Genomic DNA, 22,346 nt, shown 5'->3' with positions numbered 1-22,346 from the left:
AAAAAATTTCTGATTGGATGAAGGGAGCACTTAAGGTTTTGACAAAAACCAATCACAGAGGCATATTTTCCATCTAGAAGATCACACAGCTCTTACGATGCTATGCACTCATGCTGTTACGATGCTACCGTGCAGTGTAATCATAAGTGTAATCATAAGACATAGAGACAATATTCACTGTTTGCTTATCGAGGTGCATATGTGGTTTATAAGAGAATCGTTTTAGTATAGAAACCTTTATGTCCTATAATACCCAAGCAAAATTCTACAGGAAAGCCTTGAACGGAACCAATGATAAAAATCTTTTCCTATCGCTTCCACAATCATTGCTATTGAACTTTTATTGTAAGGCCGTAGTATTACTGACTTTAGTAGCGTTTTATACGCACTATAAAAAGCCTCAACGCGACGTCTTGCACACTTTACAAATAATGTCAAACGCAGCAGAACAGCAAAAAGAAGAACCCAACGAAGAATACTTCAGGATGAGAGAAGAACTACAAATGAATATGGCTCAGGCCAATACTTCTGCAAATAATAAGTTGTACCTCGTTCTAATGATGGTGACTGGTCTAGCTGCCATTGTAGCTCTTATCATATCACTGGTTGTGTTTTCAAGTCGAAGTGGGAATACTTGCGTGATAGGTGGGACAAGCAATGGCATGACAGGTGAGAGATAGCAGGGTTTACGTAGATTACATAAATTAGCATATTCCGTACGTTACCGCTGCCTTAAATACAGTTTTCATTTTCACATCAAAATTTAAGTTTCCCCGAGTTCTTCTATTGTATGGAGGTGACCACGTGTAGATGGCAATAGCCAGAGGTAAATAGAGCTCAATGAGTTGCAGTATACAGCTTCTCTCAAAAATGAGTCCAAACGAAAACGCCGATTCAAAGTTGTAATTATTTTGTAATAATGTTACACTATAGCTAATATATTCAGCTTTTCAATAATTGTTTTCAAATCCAATTCGATGTTGTCGTTGTTATGTCATTCCTTCTAAAATCCATTCTGGGTAACTTTTACTGTACTACAACAATCAGCATTTTTCTATTGTACGTACGGTATAATAAAGAATCATTCCGGGTAGAGATTATACCTGAATATTCCTGCTCACCGTGATTTTCTACTGCGCTAAATATCGGGTAAATACCCGATGCCGCTGATGTCATTTGCATATGTGCCGGTTGTCACAACCCCCCCCCCCTCGCGATTAAACCTCTCAAAGCCTCCGTACTCCACTGTGGCGAACAAGGATACGGAGGCTGTGGTTTTCTATTGACGAAAACCGGCTCTTCTCACCGGAAAAAAATCCTAGTTTTAGAAGGATAAATGCCGACGAAATAGCGGAGAAACTTTAGCCGGCATTCGCGGCCAAATACCGGAGAACGTCATTTTCTACTGGTAATTGTTAACCCCCAAACCGGATATCATTAAATAAAAGAGCACACTTATATTGGCCATATACTAGCTTCATTAGAATGAGCAATGGCCAATTCTCTATAAATTGCAAAACTTGTGCAAAATGTTAGTTTTCGCCTGTTTTGTCATACGGTTGTAAATTCAATGAACTATGACTTTGCTAAAGAGCGCTTACAAATTGATATGACCCTGAAAGTATCTTGGACGGATTTATTTATTATTTCTTTAACAACTTATTTTGGATATCTGCAGTATTTCACACTAGAATTCACCTTCGTGGTACGGACCTTGATCTAACGGGAAATAGATACAGTAGACGTCTAGACGATAGGCCCAGTTGAGTACAGCAGGTACTTTCCTTTACAGCTCTGCGCTTTGCAAATCTGAAAATAAACACTTATTTTGTAAACAGATAATAATCTATGGTTATTTATGGATGGAAACTTGGGAAATTGCTATTAATGAAACAATTAATATATTAAACATACATTTTGTTTTATCAACGATGAAAATCCGTTCACAAATAAGGTTTTTAGGAAGCATTTGACATTAAACATTTTGAACAATTGCTCTATGAAAAATGATACAATTGCACCCCTGTTGATCCAGGCTACGGATAAGCTGTCAACAAGTGAGCAACTGGACAGTTAATAGTAACAATATAATCAACACATTCAGAAAATAAAGATTGGATTAAGCCCGAGAATGCCTGGGATTGAGTAATCAGTCACAAGTATAAATTAAATGTAGACCTATTTAGCACACATTTTCAATTTAGCATTCAACATAAAAATTCTTGAGAATTTCCTATAGTATGTCATTGGTGGTGGTAACAATATTTCCCACCCGGTTAGTTGTGCATGTGCGCATGCTACAAACAAAAAATACTACATTGTAGCATTTCAAATACTTGTCAATGTAAAATTATGAAACATGAATTTCATTCATGGCGTTGTCTTTTTAAAGACGTTTCTTGTTTAAATTAAATTTAGAATGAACTGACACATAGGGCCTAGATTAAAAGACCAGACCCGTAACCAGGATTTATTGGGCGTGCGGGGAAGTAAAAAGTGGGACCTTTGTGAATATAGGACTGATTTCAACTCTTATTCCGAAAAAAAGTGGACTTTTGTGGTTTTGTATCGTTGACATTGATTGCCTTTAGAGCGTTGATGTCGGTTTACATGGGTTGGGTAGGCTGGTAGGTATTTGTATGTGGAGAGCCGTGAATCTGTCTCTGTATAAGAGCTTATAGTTTATACTTTCCCTCTCTGTCTTCAATTTCAGGTACTGGAGCGGTTGACACTAAAATATGGAACTTGGCTATTGGTCACCTGGACAACAACGAAGCATATATGTAAATGTTAATTTGATCTCTTTACGATATGACAATTTCTTTAAGGAACATATACCGTAATGAAAAACTGGGCTAATTGTCGTAAAAATGTAAGTTATGAAATTGGGTTACAAGGGAGCACGGTGAACGAGCGGAACGGGCTCTGACTCATAATCGGAATGTTGCAGGTTCGAGCCCCAGTTGTGCCCTTGAGTAAGGCATTTTATCTCGATTACTCCTCTCCACCCAGATGTATAAATGGGTACCGGTATTCTTTAATGCTGGGAAGGTAACATGCTCGGTGTGGCGATCTCCCACAACAACATTTCACAGTAGAGTCTAGCCTAATCGCTAACGAAAGAGAGATGGGCACTCCGTCCTGTAAAAATTGCAGGTTCGACTCTTTATAAAGTTGCAGTGAACCACTTATTATAGCCGATGTAATTAAAAAAAAAACCAATATGCTGTCATTTTTAATCACATGGTTTTAGTTGATACATGTGTCTCTCAGGGGCCGTGCAATAATTATGTAGCCGCGGGAGGAAGTAAAAAGGGTGGGACTTTCTGATAAAACAAAATGCGATGGAAGGCAATTTTTGGTGCACCGTATTAATGTTATGCAGTATACGCACTAAAAGGGCGTAGAAAGCACAATGAAAATGTTGAAATAAGTGACATGCTTATAACGCTCCTCCCATCATGAAATTGGTTCCCCGAATTTGGTACTTTGCTAAAATGGGGAGTAATTTTGGCGCGAATGCCGTTCGGAATTTTTACCATTTCACGGCGCACATAAATATTGCACAGACACTTATAGGCATCACGTCTAATTGGTGCTCGGTTAGGTACCGATGACTCCCAAAGTGACAAAGACTTTCCTGATTCAATTTCAGCGATGATTTAACAGGACAGGTCAAAGGATTCCACGTAGACATTGCATTTGAAGGTAAGTAATGTAAATTCCCATGGGATTTAAATTTTAAAAACGGCAAATTCATTTTACCCAACTTTAGGAGAGCGAGTGACATGACCATGGTAATGAATCAAATGTGAAAAGGCTGCAAAATTTTATACTCATATTTTATCTTTACATTTCATAGTTTGCAAGCGAGCGAACAAGAATTGCCGCCTGATATGGGATTTATACAACCGCTGTTGGGATTCGCAGGCTGGAGAGGTAACAAGAGGAGGCGTGGGGTTAATGGGTGGATGGTACGATGGCTGCGTAGGTAAGTGAAAGAGAACATATAAGAACTATTTTCATTGGTTAGATAATACTATATAATTCGTATTGAGCCAATCAGAGATATGTTAAGAATAGTCAGTAGGGGATTAGACCAGTAAATTGCTAAGAGATCTAAAGGGTATTTTGATTGGTTACTTAGAAGATTATATCATGAAATAACCAATCAGAGGCACATTAAGAGAGACAGTAGTACCCTTGTGGTTTATAATTATTTAACCATACATTGATAAATAATTCTGATTAGAGAAGACAATCGGACAGATTCTATAGGTTAATTTGAACACTATCCATTTTTTTTCTGGAATATTCTAGTCTTGAAGAAATCCATTAGGTTTGTGTGATACAATTATAGGAATGTACATCTTGTCAAATCCAAATATATTTGGTCGAAGGCCATCATTGGAGTGATGGTACGTGAACTTCATTCTGGTAGTGATCACCAACAGAGGACGCATAAGCTCCAAAAAGTGGATTATACAAATACGTGACTTTGAAAATGTGCCCCTCTTCTCTGTTTATGGTGTCCCCGGTTGTTGTCACAAGCAATTGCACACAGCCCCGTTAGACTGTAAATTGCAGCTATGGAAACGGTATGTTGATGACATTGCTACTCGTATTTTTAGAAAGCATGTCATTGCCACCACTGTGCGTCATCATACCATCCTGTGGAAATTGTTGGGGCCCACCCCAAGGACAAAAGAGACCCCTTTGTGGGACCGATTATGTGTATATAACCTTGCACCAATTGTGACCGTAGGCCTACTTAATATCATGCTTATGTGGGTGAAACCGGTCTGGTCGTCATTTAGAAACTAGGCGAAATATCAAAGTTGGCAATCGCAGACCACACAGTTGGTGATCAATCAACCAGAAGCAAGGACCAATTCCAAATCACCATCATAACGATGATGGCCTTCGCTGGACCGACCGTAGTCCAAAACTTGTATCTGAGTCCACCTTATCCGAGTCCGAGACGAGCCGAGTCCACTTTACATCCAAGTCAGAACACAGTCCGGGTCCTTTTGTGTCCGATTCCGGACTCGAACCCAAGTCGCGGGTGTCGAGTCTGAGTCCGACAAAACTATTGCACTCTTCCAAAACATGATCGCATAATTCAATGTAATTGCACCCAATATAATACGAAGAGTGCGTCTCTGGATTCGTCCTAATTTATTGGCATGAGCAACGTTAAACCGGGCGTTAATCCAGCATTAGCGTACCATAAATAACGGTTGGATGATAATAAACATAGCTCCAAACTTTGGACCAACTTTGCTACAGGGTAGACTCAAATTAACCAAATGATCAATGATAGTGCATACTATTCTCTTGTTATAGGATGGGCACAAAGCTACGACAGGTCACGCACGTTCCAATTCTCCAAACCATTTACTAAGTCCGCCAGTACCTATCTATTAGTGAAGAGTAACAATCCTAGAGGAGTTGACCCAACGGATGTGACCGGTAAAATCATAGGTTTCATTGACGGATATGTAAGCGACGAGTTCTGTCTAAAACGACAACAAGGTGTAACGGTGAGTCTTACTAGCATAAAGCTGAATTTATACTACATTGTTGAGCGAAGAGCGATTGTATTTGACCAATGATGTAGCGTACTTTACCCAACGCAACACAAAGCACGCTACAACATTGGCTAGAAACCAATTGTCGCTCAGCGATGGAGTATAAATACAGCTTAACGTTGCCTCTGCCTCGTTCATTTTCACTTCATAAATTGACTTATCCCGAGGTTTTTCCTATGTGTTCTTGCGTTCTTCGCCTGAGGCATTTGGCGGTCAAAATCTAACGCCCTCAACTGGCTGTAATTTATCATATTCTGTAATTCCTACTTTGACTAGCAACAGGTTATTAAAAAACAAGTTCTGATTTTACAGTGTTTTACAATACAAGTCTATGAGATGTAGCATATCAGATCTCAAATTGCCTTCGCGATAGATCAATGTTTGGATATATTGTTTACATCGAGGAGGCTGTCAAATGGAGCAACTTCATCTCACTGAGTGATAGAGTCGATGCAGAAACAAGAGACTGGCTGTTCAGAAAGCATCCTGAGATCTAAATATCCAAATATCGGTTATTAGGTTCAAACGTATGAAGCAGATCGATGAGTGAGATTGGACTATTCCAGTTGAAATACACACTACCTCTGTTAAAGAGTTTGGAAATATTTACCAATTGTGTTTTACAAATGTAATTGGTCAGGGTTAATCATTTTGAAACCCATAATCCCTTTGTATTAAGGCTTTACCTATATTTTCCACAACTGGAGTGAGTATTTCAATCCCATGATCCCTCTGTGGAACACTTCAGCTAAATCTTCCGCAGGGGTAGAGTAAGTGGATTTGGGATTTAAAATGGAAATGCCCATTGATTTTATTTATTTATTTTTTTGCATTTGCACAGGGTAACGATCTGCCTTCGACTCAAATTCGACATTTTGATTCACTTCAGGATTTAATAGACGCTATCGTTAATGGACAGGTACAGTTGAAATTAGATCTTGTTTTTAATTCTTTAAAAAGAAATATATTTTTTAAGGGCCAGGTCTCGGATAGGCCTATAGACCCTTTTCCGTTCGGGGTATGATTTAGTATAGCTACTAATTGTCCCGGTGTAAGGGCCAGGTCAGGTATATAGACCTTTTCCCCTTCATCCCATCATGCACTATTCCAGGGGGTATAACGTAGTACATCAACCTCATGGATAGGCACCAGAAAAAACTCGCTAGTTAGCTAGCTACTAATTGTCGATGTAAAGGACAGGTACTGACTTTTCCCTTCTTCCCAACATGCACTATTCCAGGAGGTATTTCGTAGTACATCAACCTCGTGGACATAGGCACCGGATTAAGCTCGCTAGAATTGTCCCGGTGTAACCTATACGAAACTCGGAAAGCTGATCCTTGCTGCAAGTCTCGAAATTGTTGAAAGGGTTTATGCAGTTTGTGGTACACTTCACAGAGTTCAGCGACATTGACAGAGGCCTCGTTGGGTTGGGATGCCTCGTATGTTTAGCTTAGACCAACTCTTAAAGATCAGTAACTTGTGGATTTTTAAATTGTCTTAATCTTTAGGTTGATGCTGGTTTCTCGACATTTCGTGGCGATGTACCAGATACTATTACGCTATTATCAGACAATCCATTTTCGTGCTATTTACCCAATGGTGGCGTTAGCATAATGACGAGGCTGGACAATGGACTGGCTGACTGGTGGAACCCAGCACAAGATAGCCTTATACAGAGTTCAACTTACAGACAGATCTGCAGCGATCTCAAAGAAGCACATGGTAAGTTGTATGTATCATCTCTCCGATCGCGAAATTGCGGCTGCATAAACTATTTGGCCTGGACACAAAATATCTGCGCAGCTACATGAAAGACGCCCATCAAGCATGGTGTCTTGTGTATAAGAGATTGATGTTTATGTGTCAGTAATAGGTCAAAACTTAGATTATTAATACACAGATTGGAATTTTCCATGCCTGTGCCCTCTAAGCGTACTAGAATTCAGCTGACGCCGGTACAGCGTACAGACCTGGCGACATCGCTTATCTTACGTGCGAAGTTTCTTTTGTGTACGCTCGCGCTGTTTGCGCTATTTTTGAGTACCTGACGCATGACGATCCCCTGAGGCAACATGCCATGTTTCCGAGGTATGGATCAAAATCTTAAGTGCCGAGAAATGACGAACATTTGCTGTTCCATATCTGTTATATTGTGAAGTGCCAAGTACCGGCGGAGGCTTTATTAGTTCAATTATTATGTTAGGAAAATATATATCTGATCATCCAATGTTGATATTGGCTAAATAACCTGTATTTTCGCTCAAAAGGGTACTGATTCATGACATTTGTTATTGTCCGTCATTTTGACCCTTTGCTTACAGAATAAATACCGCTCACTGCACCTGGTTTTTCGAACTTTTTCGATCTTGATTTGAAATGGCCTACAAGTAGGGAGAGGGAGGGGAGAAAAGGCGGGGAAGGGATAAAGGCAGGATATTCTCATGTATTCCTACACGTGCGGCACATGCTTAATGCTGACTTCTGTCGCTTTAGTGATCACATGGTTGTTATTTTTAAATCTTCAGGTGACCAACGTGGAAATGATCCATCCGATGTATGTCTTGGGATGTAGTTTGCGCCTGACGTCAGGGCAAAGGCGCGTCGTGATTGGTTGCTGACCTGTGCAGTACGGCATTTTTGGTCTGGTTGACAGGACGTCATACGCAAACTAGTCTTTTTAATTCGGTCTTCAATTATATATAAGGAGGAATTGTCAGACTTTGGTCATGTTTGATAGCCTAAAACCTAATCGTGTGCCTTGTTTTTACAATCGAAACCAGTTATAGGGAATGCTGAGACTACAATCATGATAATACAACGATATTAAATTCAATATGATGAGGTTGTTTTGTTTTTGTTTTAATTCCGAGAGAGTTTGTTGTGTAACCGCCTATTAAAGACAATGCCTCTATGTACGATAAAATTGATATGTACATGGAAAAGGTTGTTTGCAATATCCTTGGTGTGCAGAATATTAAAATAAATATACACAATAGTGCTGTCAACTCTTGAGTGTATTTAAAAAAAAAAAAATACAATGAACACTTCATACCTTGTGTGTGAGGGACATTTGGTTTAAAAAAGGGAAATATAACAAAAATTTGCATCTATAATTGGCGACCATCTAGTTGATTCTTTTTTGTCGGGATTCAAAAGAGCGAAGGTACGCAACTGTAAATATGCATTTTCTTTATTTTGCACTTTGTTCTCAAAGCAAGTGTCCCTCACAGCCAAATCTGGCATGTGTTCAGGGAGAAAACGGTTTTTTTTGGCAGACCATTTTGTAAACCCATCCCGACAAATAATTATTGCACAGCCCTGTAAGTGTACATAAAACGTTATATGTTTACCTAATGTATACCGTCTTGTGGTTATAATTTGTATAAAATCTTATTCTTATAATTTTTTATTATTATTAAAACTCATTTATCAGACGCCCTTTCAATTAAAAGCACCATTACACAATAGATAATATAATAACAAATATAACAAGTATACATTAAACATGTTGAATGCGAAATAATAGAATACATAAAATACACCATACCGTATCTATTTCAAAAAAGAGCTTAAAGATAAAAATTAAACAAATAGATATCTATGAATATTCTCAATCATCCAGGTAGTTGAATAAAGTTAGATTAGGTTATAAATCTTTGCAACTGGACTTACTGTTTTTGTTGTTTTGTTGACTGCAGTATCACGTCATATCTTTGATGCTTCATCAGTCCTAGTAATGTAAAATTGGCTCTGTGTTATTGACCTGTGACGTCACGGTGGTAGGAGTGACGTCACACTGGAGTCGCCGAGGAATTTTACTGAAGTTGTGGCGTAGACCCCCTCCGCGATTCAAAGTTGGTTCCTCCCTGCGAACATATATTGCTTCATTTACCCCTCTTTCGAACCACCTATGTTCTTTGTCGAGCACAATAACGTCTTTTATCCTCAAAAGTATACTTGGCTGCTTATAAACAGACGAATCGGTTAACCCCGTTGATTCTCCAATCGTCGCAAACTTGTACATGGAACGCTTCGAACAATCTGCACTAGCCTCGTACAGTGGTACGGTACCGTCGTAATGGTTCTGTTACGTCGATGACACCTCGTGAAGATCAAAAAGTGCGAACAAATATCAAGTTCACCCAAGAGGGCACGGACGACAACAAGTTGCCTTTTTTGGACTGTTTGGTCAAAATTCAGGGTGACGGCACACTTTCAACATCAGTATACCGTAAAGCCACACATACACCAGTATCTACTGTTTGACTCCCATCATCCGCTTATCCATAAACTCGGTGTGATTAAAACACTCTATCATCGTGCTGAAACTATCCCTTCGACAGAGGAAACTAAATCGGTTGAACGCGAATACCTCAAGTCAGCCCTAGGTACCTGCGGATACAAGGATTGGACTTTTCAAAAAGCCTTGAAACCGCGAAAGGACCCAGCAAACACAAAACGTTTTTGACATCATTCGCAAAAGGTTGTCAGAAAACGTTTAAATGTCGGGTTATATTAAGGGTACATTAATGGTATAAAACATTTTTATAACATTAAATAACATTTGTTGGTAATTTACTGCACAGCAAACACAAATGTTTTACAGAAAACATTTAAATGTCGGGTTATATAAAGGGTATAAAAACGTTTTAATAACATTTCAAAAACATTTTAAAAAACTTGATACAAAACATTCTAAACAGAATGTTATTTTTGGGGTTGAAAAATATTTTGCAAAAAATGTTTGCCCAAAATATTTACAATAACGTTTTTAAAATGTTTTCACGACCTTAATATAACCCGACATTTAAATGTTATTAAAACGAATTGTATGCAACATTTTAAGAATATTTCTGTGTTTGCTGGGTGCAAATATTTTAACATAATGTTATTTAAGTGTTGACAAAATATTTGGCCAAAAATGTTTGAAAAAAATAGTTTACAATGACATTTCGAAGACATTTTAAAAATATTGTTGTAGTGTGTTTTCATACAAAACGTTTTAAAACGATTTCATGACCTTTATATAACCCGACATTTTAATGTTATGAAAACGTTTTTACCTAAACCAAAACCCAAAATATAACTTATTTAAAACGTTTTAAAAACGTTTTTGTGTTTGCTGGGGATCCATCTCCACCAACACAAGCTTCCACTACCTCTTCGAGCACACGTAATTTTGGCATCACATTGTCTCAGATGTCTCTGAGAAATTAAAGAGGATTTTTGGACAACATCAGATCCCTGTCTCACTAAAACCATGTAACACACTGAGACAGAAGTTAGTCCACCCTAAGGACAAGATTCCTCAGCGCAAACAGAGTAATATCGTGTATGCCATCAATTGCCAGGATACGGACTGTGATGACTATTAAATAGGGGATACTAAACAACCGCTCCATAAACGGATGTACCAACATCGTCGCCCCAGCTCAACGGGGTTAAACGATTCGTCTGTTTATACGCACCTCAAAGCAGCCAAGCATACTTTTGAGGATAAAGACGTTATTGTGCTCGACAAAGAACATACTAGAACTAAAATTTGCAACTCACTTTGCTACGTTGCGTCCGAAAGCATCGGACTTCGTCAGGCATCTGGTTGAAGATGTTGTCATGTTGTGGTGACATCAGATGTTGTGACGTCAGACGGCGAGGAATGTCTTGTAACGCCGGGTCCCATCCGTGTGACAACAGGAAGCGGAGTCCCCCTTTTCTGTTAATGGCGGGCTCCTCCACTCTCTCCCATATGGATTCTCTGACTCCTCGCTCAAACCACTTCTCCCGGCTCCATATCTAGGATAACAGCTTCCTCAGGGTTAAGAAATGTTCAGTTTTCTTATTTCAGTGGTTGTAAACAGCAGAGTTTTGGGCTTCGCTGGAGCTAGGGCGCCTGTGTTGGTTCAGTCGCGCTCGTAGAGATTTTTTGTCTCCCCTACATAGGAGTCACCACAGTCCGGAGCAGCACAGGTAATGCCATAAACTAAATTGCACTGTTTATCTCGGGGGGGGTTGTCCTTGACATGCACGAGCTTCCCCCGTAGGATGTTAGTAGGTTTGAAGCACGTAGTGATGCCGAAGGACTTGAAAGAGTTCTTAAGCCTTTCAGATAATCCAGCGATGTATGGGATGGTTACATGTGTGCGATTGCCGTAGTTTACCTCTCCTGTGGTGGATTTAGCGGAGTCTTTCTTTTCCAAGGGCTTTCTGTATGTGAGCTTTTCCCTCCGGAATGTCCTCAGAATTGCTTATGACAGTGTCCGCACGGTATTGGAGGGTTCTGATCACGCCTAATTTGTGGATCAGCGGATGGTTGAGTCAAATTGTAAATAGTGATCGGTATGCGTGAGTTGAGGGTACCGTCACTGTTCAAATGAACCAAGCAGTCCAGAAAAGCTAACTTATTGTCCACACATTCCTCCTGAGTGAATTTGATGTTCGGGTCAACTTGATTAATGAAATTAAAGAAGGACTCCGACTCGCTTTTGTCTATGATAATGAATTCCTCGCCGTCTGACGTCACAACATCTGACGTCATCACAACATCTTCAATCAGATGCCTGACGAAGTCCGATGCTTTCGGACGCAACGTAGCAAAGTGAGTTGCAAATTTTAGTTCCAGTATTTGATTTAATTTACAAAATAATGTTTTTTGAACTACTGGATGAATAATCTACACCAAGATATAAAGAACATAGGTGGTTCGAAAGAGGGGTAAAGGAAGCAATGTATGTTCGCAAATAGATATTCTCATGCAACACACGGTAATTCTATTACAATCTGCCCACCACACCCCCTTGCACATGCAAAATATTGCAAACCTCTCAATGGTCTGGATATGCGAACGTAGCGAGGAGGAAAGTTTACATAATGTGTTCTCCTAAAGCCTTTTTAGAGCATTTTATTCCAAGGTGTTCCATAAATGTGCGCGAAAGTCGCTTCGTGAAGTTCGTCTTGCCCACAATTGCTCCCTGTTTTTGGAATTCTTTCCCCAAAATTGACCGCAGTAATAACGGCAGTATAGATCCCATATATTACCAAAACAAAATATATCCACAGGAAAGCCTTTGACCTTGTACTGAACCAATGGTCAAATCATTTCCTATCGTTTCCAAAATCCTTGCTATTGAACTTTTATTGTAAGGCCGTAGTATTACTGACTTTAGTAGCGTTTTATACGCACTGCAAAAAGCCTCGACACCACGTCTTGCACACTTTGCAAAAACATGTCCAACGCAGCAGAACAGCAAAAAGAAGAACCCAACGAAGAATACTTTAGGATGAGGGAAGAACTACAAATGAATATGGCTCAGGCCAACAATTCTGTAAATAATAAGCTGTACATCGTTCTCATGATGGTGACAGGTCTAGCTGCCATTGTAGCTCTTATCATATCACTGGTTGTGTTTTCAAGTCAAAGTGGGAATACTTGCGTGACAGGTGGGACAAGCAATGGCGTGACAGGTGAGAGATAGCAGGGCTTAGGTAGATATTTGCATAAATTAAACGTACGTTACCGCTGCCTTCAATAAACTACTCATTTTCACTTCTAAATTTGAGTTTTCCCTGAGCTCTTCTATTGTATGAAGGCGACCACGTGTAGCAGGCAATAGCCAGAGGTAAGTAGAGTTCTATGAGTTGCAGTATACAGCCTCTCTCCCCAAAATAAGTCCAAACGAAAACGCTGATTCAAAGTTATAATTATTTTGTCCTAATTCGTAATAATTTTACGCTATATAGCTAACAGATTCAGCTTTAAATTTCAATAATTATTTTCAAATCCAATATGATATTGTCGTTGGTATATGTCAACAGACAGATGTTGGAGTCCCAGTTGGAGCTCATAGAAAATAATCAAAATATGCGAGGGCAAATTGACAAGAAAAAAGCCCTTCATTTTCATCCTTTTTTTTATTTTGTCTTTTACTGACGATAATCTTTAATATCTACTACTCTCTGTCCACATTTGGTCAGTATTTGAACACATATAAAAGCCATAATTATTGTAATATCTCCATTACATATGAAAAAGTTTGGCTAAAAGGCGATTCTCTTATCTATGCACAGTTTCCACATCGATACACCCGAGTACACATACATTTCCAAGTACAACGAGTTTAGCATCTACGCAGTCGGTGTTTATACTACACGGTTGAGTGCATAGCATCATAAGAGATCAGGTTGGACAAATGTCCTTTCAGGAGTTCCACAAGGGTCCGTGCTGGGCCCACTGTTATTTAATGATCTCCACTTACACCTGAATTCATCAATTTACCAGTATGCTGACGACACCTTCCTCTTTAGAGAAATAAAAAATGCCACAGATATTGTTCTTCTCCAGTCAGATCTTGATAAACTGAACTGGTGGTCTAATAATAATGCGCTTCAACTTAACCCGTCCAAGTGCCAAGTTATGTGTGTCACCCGGCGTAAATCAAAGCCAACCCTGTCTTACTATGTTAATGGCACCCAGCTTGAAACAACGGATACATTGCGTCTTCTGGGTGTGTCTATTACCAGTGACTTACGTTGGAATTGTCATGTTAATAATGTAGTTAAACATGCAAATAACTTCTGGGGTTTATTAGGGTTGTTGCAGGCAAAAACAACTCAAAAGTTCTTCTTAAGCTATATCGTACACTTATATTACCTGTCACCTGTCATTGATTATTGTGCACCCGTTTGGAACGTATATCGCAAATGTAACATTGAAAAACTGGAGCAAATTCAACATAGGGCCACAAGACTCATTTTATGTCAAAGGAGGGGGAAGGGAGCAGTCAGACGAGGAAAGACTCTGTACTTAAGAACTCATCAAACTCAATCACAGAAGGACTTATATATCAATATGTTTTGCATGTTCATGTCTAATTAGTACTCATGTCTTTTATTTTTTGTAGGTGGAGTGTAAATGAACGGCATGGAAGTCGTTTTTAAACAGGAAATCACAGCCAAAACAGATGCATTTAAAAACACATTGCTTGTTTCTTTTGCAGCCATATGGTCAAATATAAATAATGACATCAGGAATTCACTTGTCACATGCACATTTACCACATTTAAAAAACAACTCAGGGCTTTTCTAAACATCATCTCATAGCTTCAACTTTTCCATCACTGTAGCCATTTTTTTTTTTCTTGTCTCTTGTGTTAAAGGAGTATTTCGTGATCCTAGCATCCTCTTTTTATGACATTTTCAGTAGATATCCACGAAAAAGCATATTCCCAAAATTTCAGTTGATTCCGATTTTGCGTTTGCGAGTTATGCATGATTATGTGTATTACACTGCTCCATAGACAATGTGTTGTAATTTCGTTCTGGTGCACCAGAACGAAATTCAAATTTGGCGATATTTTTGCTAAACGAATTAATCTGCAAGAAATATTTGGTACATAAACATTATGTAGCTAGAGTATTCCAGTGATATAAAAATCTCAACTTTTTTTGAGAAAAGTGGGGGGATGAGGCTGTGGATCACGAAATGCCCCTTTAAATTGTATATAACTTTTGTGTAAAATTATGTTGAGGTTTGCTGAGTTGGGGGCACTGCGCCTTCTGGCGACAGTGCATTCCTGTGCTTTTCAGTGCTCCCTGGCAGCTCAGGAGGCCTCCTTTATGTTATTTTATATTTTTCGATGTTTGTTGCCAAATGAATAAAATAAAATAAAAAAATAAATAAGAGCTGTGTGAGATCTAGTGGAAAATAGGCATCTGTGATTGGTTTTTGGCAAAACCTCAAATGTTCCCTTCATGCAATCAGAATTTTTTATATCGAACGAAAGCCAATACTTCCCCCTAAAACACTTTTTTCATTACGTCAATAGATAATACAATTCAATGTTTATAGCAAGGTGAATGTGGTAAATATGTTGAAAACGACCAATCCAAGCACAATTTTTTACCAACATGTAGTTTTAAAAGTCAAAACCTTTAGTGTTCCTTATAATATGTTTCAATTTTTATGTCATTAAATGCAAGAGCACACTTACATTGTCCATATACTAGCTTCATTAGAATGAGAAATGGCCAATTCTCTTTAAATTGCAAATCTTGTGCAAAGGATTACTGTTTTCGCCTGTTTTGTCATACGGGTGTAAATTCAATGCACTATGACTTTGCTAAAGAGCGCTTACACATTTTACCCCTGAAAGTATCTTGGACGGATTTATTTATTAATTCTTTAACAACTTAACTTTTGGATATCTGCAGTATTTCACACAAGAATTCACCTTCGTGGTGTGGACCTTGATATAACGGGAAATAGATGCAGTAGACGATAGGTCCTGTTGAGTACAGCATGTTTCCTTTATAGCTCTGCACTTTAAAAAAATTAAATTTAGAACGAACTGACATGAAGGGCCTAGATTAAACGACCAGACCCGTAGCCAGGATTTATTGGGCGTGCGGGGAATTAAAAAGTGGACCTTTGTGAGGTTTTCCTTCAAAAGAGGCTGATTTCAACTTTTCCCCCGAAAATGGACTTTTGTGGTTTTGTATCGTTAACATTGATAGCCTTTAAAGCTTTTATGTCTATTTACATGGGTTGGGTATGCTGGTAGGTATTGTATGTGGAGAGTCTGGAGAGTCCGTGAATCTGTCTAAGAGCTTATAGGTTATACTTTCCCTCTGTCTTCAATTTCAGGTACTGGAGCGGTTGATACTAAAATATGGAACTTGGCTATTGGTCACCTGGACAACAACGAAGCATATATGTAAATTTTAATTTGATCTCTTTGCGATATGACAATTTCTTTAAGGAACTTATACCGTAATGAAAAACTGGGCTAATTATCGTAAACCTGTAACTTATGAAGTTGGGTTACAGGAGAGCATTGTGAACGAGTGGAACGGGCTCGGAAGGTTGCAGGTTCGAGCCCAGGTTATATGCCATCGTGACGGTGCCCTTGTGTATAAATGGGTACCGGTATTCACAGCAACATTTCACGGTGGAGTCTAGCCTAATCCCTAACAAAAGAGAGATGGGCACTCCGTCCTGTAAAAATTGCAGGTTCGACTCTTTATAAAGTTGCAGTGAACCACTTATAGGCCTAGCCGATGTAATTAATTAACAATATGTTGCCATTTTTAATCTCATATTTTTAGTTAATACACGTGTCTCTCAGGGGCCGTGCATTAATTATGTAATCGGGGAGGGAGTAAAATGGGGTGGGTAGGATTTATGATGGAATAAAATGCGATGAAAAACAATTTTTGGCGCAGCGTATTAATGTTATGCAGTGTACGCACTAAAATGACGTAGAAAGCACAATGAAAAAGTTGAAAGTGACATGCTTATTACGCTCCTCCCATTATGGAAATTAGTTCCCCGAATGTGGTATTTTGCTAAAATTGGGAGTAATTTTCCACGGCGCACGTAAATATTGCACAGACACTTTTAGGCATCACATCTAATTTGGTCCTATAGCACTATCGGTACCCGGTTAGGGGTGGTGCAATGATTATATGTACCAGGGGGGGTGAATTTTCAAAATGGTCTGCCAAAATCGCTTGCCCCCCCCCCCTTTGGCCGTGCCAAACAACCTTTGCCCCCCCTTTCGACGTGCCAAAAAACCTTTGCCCCCCCTTTTGACGTGCCAAAAAATCTTTGCCCCCCCCCCCTTACACATGCAAGATTTTGAGGAACCCGAATTTAAAACCTTAAATTGTCTTAACATATAATGCGAGCGCAGCGAGCAGGACATTTTGCATATTTGAACGTGTTCGTAACGTTTTCCTACGCCTTTTAGGGCGTAATATAGAAACGGTGCCCAAAATATCTGTGCCAAAATTGCTTGCCCCCCTTTCGACCTGCCAAAAATCGCTTGACCCCCCTTTCGACCTGCCAAAAATACTTGCCCCCCCCTTTTGGCCTGCCAAAAATCTTTGCCCCCCCTATAATTCACCTCCGGGGGTACACATAATTATTGCACCCTTAGGTACCGATGACTCTTTCTTTCATAAAGCCAAAGTGACAAAGACTGTCCTGATTATTTAATTTCAGCGATGATTTAACAGGACAGGTCAAAGGATTCCACGTAGACATTGCATTTGAAGGTAAGTAGTGTGAATTCCCATGGGATTTAAATTTTAAAAAACTGCAAATTCATTTGGGTTTAGGAGGGCGAGTATGGCCATGGTAATGAATCAAATGTGAAAAGGCTGCACAATTTTATACTCATATTCTATCTTTACATTTCATAGTTTGTAAGCGAGCGAACAAGAATTGCCGCTTGATATGGGATTTATACAACCGCTGTTGGGATTCGCAGGCTGGAGAGGTAACAAGAGGAGGCGTGGGGTTAATGGGTGGATGGTACGATGGCTGCGTAGGTAAGTGAAAGTGAACATAATTATAAGAACTATTTTCATTGGTTAGATTTTACTATATAATTCACATTGAGCCAATCAGAGATATGTTAAGAATAGTCAGTAGGGGATTAGACCAGTAAATTACTAAGAGATCTAAAGGTTATATTTCGATTGGTTACTAAGAATATCATGTAATTAACGAATCAGGGGCACTTTAAGAGAGAGACAGTGGTACCCATGACGGTGGTTTATATTCAACCGTACATTGATAAATAATTCTGATTAGAGAAGACAATCGGACATATTCTGTAGGTTAATTTGAACACTATCGATTTTTTTCTGGAATATTCTAGTCCTGAAGAAATCCATTAGGTTTGTGTGATACAATTCTAGGAATGTTCATCTTGTCAAAACCAAATATACTGACCTAACAGTTTCGGCCATCTTGTTCAAAGGCCTTCTTCGGAGTGATGGTACTTGATCCTTCCTTCTGGTAGTGATCACCAACAGAGGGCGTACTAGCGCCCAGAAGTGGATCATAATAGACATATAGTGCAAATGTGCCCCTCATCTCTAGCTATCTCTGTTCATGGTGTCCCCGTTGTGAATTTGTATATTGAGTTTTTAGAACAACAACAAATTGCTACAGCCCCGTTAGACTGTAAACTGCGGCTCTGGTATGTCGGTGGCATTTTTAGAAATTACCAATAAACTGCGGCTCTGGTATGTCGGTGGCATTTTTAGAAATTACCAACGAAAACCAAGTTGACAATTACTTATCACTCATCTAGAAAGAGCATGATGGGTCAATGTCGTATCGATACCCTCATCATTCGCAAATCCGATGCTCTGTTAAGCTGATGGTCTACAAGAAACTCACGCACACAGACCAATACCTCACACACCGACATCGCCTGGCTAATAATTACTTTCTCTGCAGAGATACTAAAATCAATACCCGGGATCGATACACGTGAATGTCCTATGCACGAGTTTGATATGAGACGAAAATCTTTGGATACCGGGGTAGAAAATTATGAATATCTCCCGTAAATGATTTCGTATAAAGAAACCAGATATGGTTCCTTGCACTTGAATATATATTTTGAACAGATATGATAGTCGTTAGCTTGCGTCTTGAGATAGAAGCTTGCGTCTGAAACTTGTCAGAAACTGACAATAATTCTGATTTATATGTGCCGAATTATATAGCGCAATCGTGAAGGTAGTCTAAAAGTATATGACCATGCTCGACTCGGCGAGGTCAGTCACCGGCCTAATCGGGGCTATTGTCAGTAGCCTTAGTCAGATGTCCTTCGGCCCATTATGCGACTCAAAACTATTAAACAGGTCGATACAAATGGCCATGCGTGGCGGTGGATTCAACCTACCATGGCGATTTCTGCCATGAAGATATCGGGGCGATGACACTGTGCCTCATCCCATTCGAGCCAAGTCCACTTTGCATCCAAGTCCCAATATAGTCCGGGTCCTTTTGTGTCCGAGTCCGGACTCGAGCCGAAGTCGAGAGTGTCGAATCCGAGTCCGACAAAACTATTGCACTCTTCCAAGATATGATCGTATAATTCAGCGTAATGACACCCAATATAATACGAAGAACGCGTCTCTGGATTCGTCCTAATTTGTTGGCATGGGCAACGTTAACCAAGCATTCCAAACAGCAACAGCATACTTTGACAAACTTTGCTACTGCAGAGGCTCAAATGAACCAAATGATCAATGTCCTTACCTTCTTCACACCCTTGTAACTTAACACAACAAATAGTGCGAACTATTCTTTTGTTATAGGATGGGCACAAAGCTACGACAGGTCACGCACGTTCAAATTCTCTAAACCATTTACTAAGTCCGCCAGTACCTATCTATTAGTGAAGAGTAACAATCCTAGAGGAGTTGACCCAACTGATTTGACTGGTAAAATCATAGGTTTCATTGACGGATACGTAAGCGACGAGTTCTGTCTAAAACGCCAACAAGGTGTAACGGTGAGTCTATCTGGCATAAAGCTGAATTTATACTACATTGCTGAGCAAAGAGCGATTGTATTTGACCAATGATGTAGCGCACTTTACCCAACGCAACAAAAAGCACGCAACAACATTGGCTAGAAACCAATTGTCGCTTAGCGATGGAGTATAAATTCAGCTCAACGTTGCCTCTGCCTTGTTCATTTTCACTTCATAAATGAACTCAACCCGAGGTTTTTCCTGTGTTCTTGCGTTCTTCGCCTGCGACATTTGGCTGTCAAAAACTAACGCCCTCAACTGGCCGCAATTTGTCATATTCAGTATTTCCTACTTTGACTGACAACAGTTTATTGAAAAACAAGATGAGATGCAGCATCTCAGATCCCAAATTGTCTTCGCGTTATGTTTGGATATATTGTTTATATCGATGGGACTGACAAATAGAGCAACTGTTATCACTGATGTAGTCGATGCAGAAACAAGGGACTGGATGTTCAGAAAGCATCCCGAGATCTAAATATCTCCAGGTTATTCGGTTTCACACATATCATATCAATTTGTATGCGCTCTTTAGCAAAGTCATAGTTCATTGAATTTATAACCGTATGACAAAACAGGCAAAATAGTAACTTTTTTGCACAGGATTTGCAATTTAAAGAGAATTGGCCATTGCTCATTGAAATGAAGCTAGTATATGAACAATATGAGTGTGCTCTTTCATTTAATGACATAAAATTGGAAAAATATTGTAAGGAACACTTGAGGTTTTGACTTTTAAAACCTACATTTTGGTAAAAAATTGTGCTTGGAGGTCGTTTTCAACAGATTAACCACATTTGCCTTACTATAAACATTGAATTGTGTTATCTGTTGACGAAATGAAAAAAAAGGACTTTTATTTCGATCGATATAAAAGAAATTTCTGATTGGATTGATTTTTTTGCATTTGCACAGGGAAACAATCTGCCTTCGACTCAAATTCGACATTTTGCCTCACTCCAGGTTTTAATAGACGCTATCGTTAATGGACAGGTAGAGTTGACTTTTTTTTACTAGATCTTATATTTCTCAAGGGCCAGGTCTCGGATATAGACCCTTTTCCGTTCTTTCCACCATGCACTATTCCAGGGTCCGAGATATAGACCCTTTCTCTTCTGCCCATCATGCACTATTCCAGGGGGTATGACGTAGTATAACTACTGATGGTCCCGGTGTAAGGGTCAGGTCCGTGATATAGACCTTTTTCCTTCTTCCCATCATGCACTATTCCAGGGGGTATGACGTAGTATAGCTACTGATGGTCCCGGTGTAAGGGCCAGGTCCGTGATATAGACCTTTTTCCCTTCTTCCCATCATGCACTATTCTAGGGGGTATGACGTAGTACATCAACCCCATGGACAGGCACCGGAATAATCTCGCTAAAAAGTTAGCTCGCCACTAATTGTCCCGATGTAACCTATACGAAACTCGAAAAATCTGATCCTTGCTGCAAAGGTTTATCATGTTTATAGTGTGATATGCGTTTCTCAGCTGCAACTCTCGAAATTGTTGTTAAAGGGTTTATGCAGTTTGTGGTAGGGTCGACCGGTCACAGAGTTCAGCGACACCCGGCAGCGACATCGACAGAGGCCTCATCGAGAGGCCTCGTAGGTTTAGCTTATGCATAATCTTATAGATCAGTAACTTGTGGATTTTTAAATTGTCTTAATATCCAGGTTGATGCTGGTTTCTCGTCATTTCGTGGCGATGTACCATCGACTATTACGAAATTATTAGACAATCCGTTTTCGTGCTATTTACCCAATGCTGGCGTTACCATAATGACGAGGCAGAATAATGGACTGCCTGACTGGTGGAACCCAGCACAAGATAGCCTTATACAGAGTTCAACTTACAGACAGATCTGCAACGATCTTAAAGACGCACATGGTAAGTTGCATGTATCATCTCTCCGATCTCGAAATTGCGGCTGCATAAACTATTTAGCCTGGACACAATATATCTGCGCAGCTAAATGAAAGACGATCATCAAGCATGGTGTCTTGTGTATAAGAGATTGATGTTTATTTGTCAGTAATTGGTCAAAATCTAAAGTGCCGAGAAATGACGAACATTTGCTGTTCCATATCTGTTATATTGTGAAGTGCCAAGTACCGGCCGCGGAGGCTTTATTAGTTCAATATGTTAGGAAAATATATATCTGGTCGTCCCATGTTGACATTGTCTAAATAAGCTGCATTTTCGCTCAAAAGGGTACTGATTCATGACATTTTTGCTTGTCCGTCATTTTGACCCTTTGCTTACATAATAAATACCGCTCACTGCACCTGGTTTTTCGAACTTTTTCGATCTTGATTTGAAATGGCCTACAAGTAGGGAGAGGGAGGGGAGAAAAGGTGGGGAAGGGATAAAGGCAGGAGATTCTCATGTATTCCTACACATGCGGCACATGCTTA

General features: G+C 39.5%; 1 protein-coding gene across 1 annotated transcript; it reads left to right on the top strand.

Annotated features, from left to right (window-relative positions):
- The first annotated feature begins 317 nt into the window (after positions 1–317).
- Positions 318–9,261, top strand: LOC140141194 (arginine-binding periplasmic protein-like). Its single transcript, XM_072162994.1, has 8 exons — positions 318–669; positions 2,714–2,783; positions 3,656–3,708; positions 3,863–3,991; positions 5,347–5,543; positions 6,433–6,510; positions 7,103–7,316; positions 8,120–9,261. Exons 1-8 carry the CDS (start codon positions 432–434, stop codon positions 8,164–8,166), a joined length of 1,026 nt encoding a protein of 341 aa, XP_072019095.1. The 5' UTR covers positions 318–431; the 3' UTR covers positions 8,167–9,261.
- The last annotated feature ends 13,085 nt before the right edge of the window (positions 9,262–22,346 follow it).

The sequence above is a fragment of the Amphiura filiformis genome, chromosome 19 (genome assembly GCF_039555335.1).
Source record: "Amphiura filiformis chromosome 19, Afil_fr2py, whole genome shotgun sequence".
NCBI classification, from domain to species: domain Eukaryota; kingdom Metazoa; phylum Echinodermata; class Ophiuroidea; order Amphilepidida; family Amphiuridae; genus Amphiura; species Amphiura filiformis.
The sequence above is the reverse complement of the archived record's forward strand: the minus strand, read 5'-3'. Positions and strand labels throughout refer to the sequence as shown.